This window comes from Barbus barbus (genome assembly GCF_936440315.1).
Source record: "Barbus barbus genome assembly, chromosome: 22".
NCBI classification, from domain to species: Eukaryota; Metazoa; Chordata; class Actinopteri; order Cypriniformes; family Cyprinidae; genus Barbus; species Barbus barbus.
The window spans coordinates 20930002-20939127 of record NC_136750.1 but is presented as its reverse complement, the minus strand read 5'-3'; the positions used below and the strand labels follow the sequence as shown (position 1 = coordinate 20939127).

Here is a 9126-nt window from a genome sequence, read left to right as displayed (position 1 = left end):
CACCTTCCCTTTTGTCCTTGTGTGTCCCCGCTGGAGTGGACTCGAGCCAAACTCTTTTAAAATCATATTACTGAATCGCCTACAGGACTGAAACGATATTTCTGACGAGCCACCAACAGGCCTCCAATAACAGACTAATGTGATTTGTCAAATTGCATTTACAATGCTTTACATTCTTGATTGGATTACCCTCAGCAAAAAATTGGTTGCATTCCTCTCCTAATCAAGTTAATCATCACTTTCACCTCAAAATGTGTAAAATGAAAAGAGAACAAGTTCATTAAATATACAGTGCACCAAACTCAAGTTTTAATATGATTAGTATCAATCTTTCATTTCAGAAAGGGAAACAAGCTTGAGGCAATATCAGTTATGCCTCCCAATCCTGTTTGGAATCGAAAACAGTTTAGCTCAGAGGATTATTTGCAGTCAATTGAATCTGTATTTAGTTACACAACTACAAAGCCAAAGCACCTCTATGAGAAGCTTGCTTTTTAGTTCTCCATAAACAAACAATAACTAAAGAATGCTTGGAGTTATGGAGGCTCTCAGGGAAAACATGTCATTTGCAAGGTGATAAATATTTTAGTGTACTAATTACTTTAGTTGTTAACTTCTCCTTTTGAGAACTGAAGTGTTTGCATGCTAATTGTTCTTTAATGACTGTGTACCGGGTAGTCTTACTCTGCTGGGAGGGATATACACTTACCTTGATTTTCTTTTTCTTATCATTTAGACAGACATGCGTTTTGTTATTATGTACTAGAGGTGTTTTCCCGCACTAGCAGCCAGGCATTGCGAGCCAGCTGGCACCAGCGCACACACCGTCACGCCCAACATGTCACTGACACACCTCTCTTTCTCTCTCTTTATTTCTTTATTTACACCATTCTTGCTTCATGATGCGGGGAGATGGAAGCACCTTAGGCAACAGAATGATGCAACAAGACCTGCGGGATGTGGAGTGTGACAGGACATTCCTCACAGGGAAGCTGTCACAAGACAACATCTGTCCTGACGCTCTACTAACCTGGCTTTCATTGTTCATCTACAGCATCAGGCGACTGTCATATCTATCTATTTATCTATCTATCTATCTATCTATCTATCTATCTATCTATCTATCTATCTATCTATCTATCTATCTATCTATCTATCTATCTATCTATCTATCTATCTATCTATCTGTCTATCTGTCTATCTGTCTGTCTGTCTGTCTGTTTGTCTATCTGTCTAGCTAGCTATCCATTCGTCTGTCTGTCTTTCAGTTCGTCTGTCTATGTCCATACTATATGATTTCTAAATGACATGGGGTCAGGTTATGAATGTGCTACTCTGGGCCTCCAATCATTAAATTAGGTTTCCAAAACGTGTTTCTGTTTGTTTGAATATTTAAAATGTCACATAAAGATTGAAATTTGATTTTTAAGAGAATGTTTTTTATTTGTATTTATAACCACCAAACTCAAAAATGAGAGGGGTAAATTAACACAAAAACAAAAAAGAATAAAAAAGGAATAAAAAAGCATTTTTTAACGTTCAACACCACTTTGATTATTTTTTTTATTTATTTTTTTCAATTTTAGTGTTTTTTTATTTTTTAAACATTAGACCACTGCAGTCTTGTGGGTGGCTGACCTCACTAAAGCTGTGTCTACAGCTCATCTCTTCTTTAGAACATTTCTTTTGATAAAATGAATAGGTGTCTTGCTGACTCCAGACCAGCATGTTTTCCTCTCCTGTTGAGATATAGAGGTGAGATATAGGTGGTGAGATACTGTTTATTCTCTTTGCTTTCACCATAACAGCAGGTGTCCATACATTGGTGTGTGCACAAAAATATCTGTGACTCAACAAATATATATATATATATATCACTCATCTTTTTACCAGCTTCAGGTCTGATACCAAACAAAAAACTGTTCTCCTTGATAGGATGGCATCCAATTTAATGAACTCTTCAGCTCATCTCAAGTATTCTCCTACATGCTTTGTTGTCGCTGTTTCTTTCAAATGTCAAGCTCGTCCTCTGTTCTTGTTTAGCTCGCCATGTCTCCTTTCCTGCTAAAACCTGCTCAGTGATCTCATTTATTAAATGTCATGTAGGAACTGCGCTGGCGCAGATGAGTGCTGTCAGAAAAATGAGAGTCGCGCGGGCCTCAGACGCCACATCCCATCAGCATGTTCAAACTCTGGGCGAAATATTTTGAGCAACAGCATATGCTCCCTAGATTTTGTGGCATATATATCCTAAGCAGGCTTCCCAGTGTATTCACAATGCATCATTCATGAGAAAAATGTGATAAAGATTGATGGAGTAGTATTACGTCAGTATATTACAGTCAGCTGGAAGTGTAATATGATATTGATTTTGATATCGATTGAATTATCTGGACGAGGTCCATTAATGTTTTACATTTGTATAAAATTCTTTTAAATGTAAAATAGAAAGCTCTTAGCCGTGGTTGCCAGAACCTCACAGTAAAAATCAACGTTTCAAGCGTTATGGGAGGTATTGTGCCTCTGTATTTTACATTTCACAACTATGGACTATATAATATGCCATTAACTGATGTTAACTTACCAACGCACTACTTGAACAATTAAAATCTGCTTCGTGGAAAATAGCAGATCTTAAATATAGGCTAATGATAATCGCCATAATTGAACAGGTTTTTAAACAGAAGGCCACATTATGGCCTGCGTTAATCAAAAACTGATTTTTTTATATTAACCATAACAAAAAATAGGCCCAGACACCACAGTGTTCTAAAACACCACCAGGCTTTCAAATGAAATAATTCAACAAACAACTTAGTCAAAACTTGTAGGCTAACACCTTAATGAACGTAAATTACTGCAAAAATATAGCCTAATAAAATGCGACGCGAAATCTCTGGCAGGAAAGTCTTTACTATTTTCTACCAGGAATGTATTTTTACTATTTTAAAGGGTTTCGAGAAACAAAACAGTTTTCAGATTGTAAACGACATGTTAATTCTTGTTGAATGTTGATAAAATGTTGATGCAAATTAAGTATGGTAATTCATTCTTTTAAGTCTAAAACCCTCTTTTTTACACTGAAATTACATTTCTATTATCCATTATATCTAATGTAGTTTTATTTACATTTCATAAGGTAACCAATTAACACCTCTCTATCTCCTGTAGCATATTTTTTTCTGTTAAAATTGCTTCTTTAGTACAATAGTCCTCCCTGATTAAAGCTGGCTTGTCCATCTGTAGAAGAATGTCTAATCATGACTGCTCTCGTGAAGTGTCCTTTTCTCAGCAGTAGGTGTCCGATAGTGAGCAAATCAACTTTGTGAACTTCTTCCACCCGGCGTTCGTAAAGACAACCTCCGCTGAGTTTCCTCGCGCTCACAATCCATTAATCTTGAGTAACATTTGAACATGGCACGGAAGAACAAATCGCGTCCTTGTGTCCGGTAGAACGATGACAAAATAACGCGCCCCCATTTTCCGAGGATCGGGGTGTCATCCCCTTCTGTCTGCTGAGTAGGGTCCACCTGTAAGATACTTCTTTTGAGGGGTGGGACCCCACCGGCGCTGTCACGAGAAGAGGCGGTCCGTGCGCTGGCTTGGAAAAGGATTGGAAAAGTAAAGACCGTCTCCTGCGCTGATTGGGGGCCCGGAGGGGAGAGCGAGGAGGGCGGGAGCATTGCGCTCACGAGCCTTTGTGTTTCATTTCTAATATCTCACATATCAATAATTAAGCGCGCGAGCAGACGGACCCCACGCGCTATGTATTCTACTGCGCGCGAGCTCGGTAAGGGCCTCGATCCGTTTTCAGTCGGCTCTTCCACTACGGACTGAGACGGGAACGAGGGGAAAAACTGTTGTAGTTTTGACTTGAACTGTTTGGGAGGACTTGGTTTTACAGTGAGGACTGGCTTGGAGTGGTTTTGGTTTTGGGATTTGAGCGCGCTGCGTCTTTGCAAGAAGACTGCTGTTAGGTGCGGAGTGAAGTTGGCATGATGTTGACGTTGGTGCTAGGTGCAGTGTGGTTAGTGTGCCATGCATACGCACAGAACGAGACAGAACCCATCGTACTGGAGGGGAAATGCTTGGTCGTGTGCGACTCAAATCCCACCTCGGATCCCACTGGGACGGCTCTTGGGATATCGGTGCGCTCGGGAAGCGCCAAAGTGGCTTTTTCCGTGGTGAGGAACACGAACCACGAGCCGTCGGAGATGAGCAATCGAACAATGGTGATCTACTTCGATCAGGTAAATTTTCACTCTGGAAATGGGCTCTTCTTTTGTTTGATGTTACTTTTTACGCGTTCGCCGGTTGGGAATTGCACGAGGATTTTTGTGTCACGGTTACAAATACAAACTGGATCACAAAATCAAAGAAATATTACAGCAATTAAACATTTCACTGATATGTGTAGTCTGGGGAGGTGTCACATTCCCTTCCACTTCGTTAAAGGTCAATTACAGGCTAATGGCTTTCAATTAAATCTAATAGCCGTGTACTTCTTTTTCGTGTCATAAAACTATTCTCCATTTACTCTTGTATATATAATGAATCACGAAATGCTTTAAACCGTTTGCTGCTCTTTTGTAAATCTTCAAGTAAGAGCCAAAACTTCAAGTAAAAAGACGCGATATTACGTATTATTTGACTTCCATTCTGATGTCTGCATCCTCCTTTAGGTACTTGTGAACGTTGGTAAAAGTTTCGATGAGGAAAGGAGCAATTTCTTCGCCCCGCGCAAAGGGATATACAGCTTTAATTTCCACGTAGTGAAAGTGTATAATCGTCAAACGATCCAGGTAAGTGATCATACCTTTATGCTCACCAGTGTCTGAAGTGTTCTGTGTTGCGCATGGGACGGTAAAGTGTGTGACGAAATTTGAAATTTTCAGTTGCCTAGAGAAGAACGCTTTCTTTTATTCCCTTAATTAGCACGAGATTAACAACCAGCCAAAAAAAATTGGCTCGTAGACAAGACTGGCGCGTGTTCAGGACCATGGACAGAGAACGCGCGTGATAGATTCGCCTCCTGTTTTTGTTGAAGTCGACACAGCACAAATAATAAAATAAGTCTATATATTATAATATATTTATATATGCGTATAAATATGTAGGCTGTCTTTGGATAATTAAAACGCAGTCGCTGTCTTGTCTCTCCGAGGATTCACAATTACATCCCGTTATTCCGCTCTGATCGGAAACTGATTTAGAAGCCAGTCAAATCACATATTTCTGTATTCATCACTGAAATGCACTGAAACATTGACTGATTGAAGACAATGAGCTGGAGCTGTGTATACGACACACACAAACAAATATAAGATGAGACGATATATATATGAAACGAAAGCTCTAATCCAACAAAATCATTTAATTAGGACAAATATCACAAGAGCAAGCACTTGAATAGTCTTGTATTGGAGGGCCTTTTTACATTTTTCTGTTTTTCTACCATGTTCACAGGAATTACAAGAATTATATTTGTATCTTATACATTTATTTATACCTTTTTTATCAGGTAAAGTAGGAGCCTATAGGTTTAGGTTGTGCTGTGCATTAAGTGTGAAAGGACAGAACAGTGTTTTCAATGGATTCTTTTAAAATAAAAGGATTGTTCTGATAATGCTTAGTTACTAATTCTTTACTAACTAATTATGACTAATTATAACTAGGAAACCCGTTGCCTTAAAATTATAATTAAAAAAATAAGTTAAGTGAATTGTCAAATAACTTATTTTTTTTAATTATTGTTTACTTAATAATTTTAAGGCAAGGGGTTTCAAGTTAAGTCAACTTATCACTTTTACAGTGTAATGCGTCCAGACCAAACAGAAAAAGGGTTTGTGTTTTTTTAAAGCATATTATCTTGGACAATTTTTTTTTTATTATTATTTTTTTTTATTGAACAAAGTTGTTCTAAACTCATTCCATATTTTTGGCTGGAGTAACACAGCTGACTATGTGTGAAATGCTTTCTTTAGCTGATAGAATAAATATTTTCTTTGTTCTTCTATATACACTTCACACTTAGTACTTCAAAGAAAACATGAATTCCACTCTATTGATCTGAGAGGGAGGAGCAGGCCTCTATATTAGCATGCAGAACATATGATAAACACACACACACACACACACACACACATGCACACAGTGATCTGAAAGGCTCCAACAACACACACAGTATCTGAATGGATCTCTGAATTGTTTGGAAGTAAAACTGCATGCTCATATATTTTAGCTAATTATTGCAAAACCTCTGGTCATATCCCTATAGTCAATCCCTATAGTCAATAGTCAACATTGGAGTCTGATGAGCAAAAGCTTTTTAAATTCTGGTCTGGTTTAGGTGTTGAAATCAAGGAATGACATTGTCTTTTTAAAATTCTAGTCAGTTGTTTTCATTATAAGTTAATTGTATCATAAAACTCACAAACATGATTTAGTTAACGCATATTTTGTTAGCATTGGGGATACTGACACAGACTGAGGAGTCTAGCACAATGCAATGCAAATTGTCACAGAAAGTTCTTCTCATGCAAAGCTTGAAGCAACGCTTTTCAATAGACAAAGCAGCAGACAGCCATGCATTTGAATATTGATTGCAGATATACTGGCCACATTTTGTGGAGCACAATTCTCTTTGAACCCGCAGATGTGACAGACGGTAATTAAGAAAATTACTCTCTGACCTAAAATAATGACCCTGTGAATAGATATGACAAAGGAGGAGGAAAAACATTTTGTCGTCGCTCGTGTCCAACCATTATGTATGACTGAGACAGGCAAAGGGACTGAGAGAGAGAGAGAGAGCGAGAGAGAGAAAGAGGGGGGTTGTCCTCCATCAATCTACTGCGTCATTTGGACAGGAAGCTGTCTGTCGGTTCTGTTAAATGCAGCATTAAATTGTGTATTGAGATCCATTCGCATTATCGCACATCTTGTTTTTGGGTTCTTCCATACAATGGTCCATTTGTATGTTTTACATGTTCTTGAAGAATGAGGATAGAATTAGAATTGCAGGGCCTTAAAGCTGGAGGTTTGTGTTTTGAAAGGTGAAAGGCAGCCGAAAAATGATATAGAGTGCATGATGATTTTCTCACTTGTGATTCTGCGAACAAATGGATTGAGTCATGATGAGGGTTTGTTGTGAGCCTTTTGTGGCTTTTTATCTCTGTGTAAGAGTAGTTTCTCGTTATGTAGCAGTGTTTTTGCATATTGATAATGATAGCATCTGATTTCATCTATCTGATGGTCACACACAACATTCAAAGGTGCCTTTCCAATAATCGCAAGCTCATTCCTCACTGAGAGATCTTTTGCGGTATCAAATGTCATTTTCACTCTTCTTCTGGCTCGGTCTGAAGATGGCTGGCGTTGGAAAACAGACACAAATAAAGCAATGTGCATTTTCATTTCCCCTGGCAAAAGCCCATAAATGCTTTGATCAACTTTTATGATTTCATGGGGAGCTGCCTACTGTATTATCAAGGGGCTTGTCAGCATGCAAAAGAAAGGGAACAAACATGTATAGATTATGCATATTATTGTCGGTTAGGAGATTAAAACAGGCTTTGATTTATACTAATAACATTACAGTTTCCAGTTGCTCCATTGGGGTTTTGTATGCATGTTTTATTCAGCTGAGCAATACCTGCTTAGTTATTTATATTCTCAATTGTTCAAGAAAATTCACTTTTCAGTTTCTTAAAGCAAACTTAGACAAAAGAAAGTACGAGCGTATGTCCTTTTGCACCACTGGGATTTGTCCAGCTAATCTATTTGCTTCCATGTTCCAGGTGAGCCTGATGCACAATGGCTGGCCGGTGATCTCCGCCTTTGCCGGGGATCAGGACGTCACACGTGAAGCGGCCAGTAACGGCGTACTGATTCTAATGGAGAAAGGTGACCGCGCCTACCTCAAGCTGGAGCGAGGCAACCTGATGGGCGGCTGGAAGTACTCCACCTTCTCCGGCTTCCTGGTCTTCCCTCTGTAGAGGAGGGGCATGCCACGGAGGGACTATTGCTCTTTAGCTCAACGGCTTGTGGGAGATAGAAGGGATATGAGGGTGGATGAGAGATAGAATGATAGCGAGAATGTAAAGAAAACATATAGGAAGAGAAAATTTTGTGTGGCAGGCTCTCAGTCGCACTCACTTTGCTCTGCTGCTTGACTTCAGCTCTGGACAGCCAAAACTTTTTCTTATTATCCTTATGATAATTGAAATAATATGGAAAGAAAGCATACAGAGGACCGTAGCCCTTCCCACCCCTCTCTTACTCATTCCATCACAATCCACCCTCAAAAGTCTTTATCTGCTTTGAGGATTGTCCTTCAACAGCCTAGACCCCCATTTCACACAGGTCACATCTTTGTATATTCTATCCATACGTACATACTGTGAGTCTCAAATGCCATTGTCATTCCTCTCAGTCCAGTCGCCCCTTCTTTTCTGGCTTCCTCCAGCTCACGCTTTCTTGTCTCTGAGAGGGCGTCTTTGCTCTGTCATGACTGAAGGATCTCTGAATCCCCACGAAAAGACTGCATACTGGATATATACATATATAAATACATAAAAAAGTTTCTATATGATTATGATATACTCAACGCCTAACTGAATCTGGTTGATTCTCTGTATTTCTGTATTTCAGTGTTAATACTTAGTGATTGTGTGTGGATTTTCAGGCTGCTGTCCAACTACCAATGCTTCTTGTTTTTGTTTCGGTCAAAAATGTGGCTAAGATGAAACTGTATCAGAAATACTATAAAGTACAAAGTTTTATTATCATTGATTGTAATATATATGTGAATATTTAGCAGACAAAATACTCCCTTTTAATCAATTAACCATTGTTTTTTTTTTCTTTGATTCAATAAAAATTAAATGGTACTTTTTATTTTGCTTAATCTGATTCTGTGCTTTTGAAATTTTAAGATTGTCGCCTACATGTTTTAGAGAGCTACAAACACAAATCATTTCACTAAAATGACTCCTGACAAAGCTCTGTGTGTGTGTGTGTGTGTGTGTGTGTGAGTGCCACAGAGACACAATGACACACTCTCAGTGTGTCTCATTGTGCTCTCTCATGATATAGATATGCTTGGCTGGTCTCTCTCTCCCTGTC

The 9126-nt window shown here is 38.8% G+C and overlaps 1 protein-coding gene across 1 annotated transcript; it reads left to right on the top strand.

Moving 5' to 3' along the window:
• Positions 1-3646: 3646 nt before the first annotated feature.
• On the top strand, positions 3647-8896 carry LOC306888216 (cerebellin-1-like). Its single transcript, XM_079446410.1, has 3 exons — positions 3647-4250; positions 4683-4802; positions 7800-8896. The coding sequence occupies exons 1-3, from the start codon at positions 3996-3998 to the stop codon at positions 7995-7997; spliced, it is 573 nt and encodes a 190-aa protein (XP_079302536.1). The 5' UTR covers positions 3647-3995; the 3' UTR covers positions 7998-8896.
• The last annotated feature ends 230 nt before the right edge of the window (positions 8897-9126 follow it).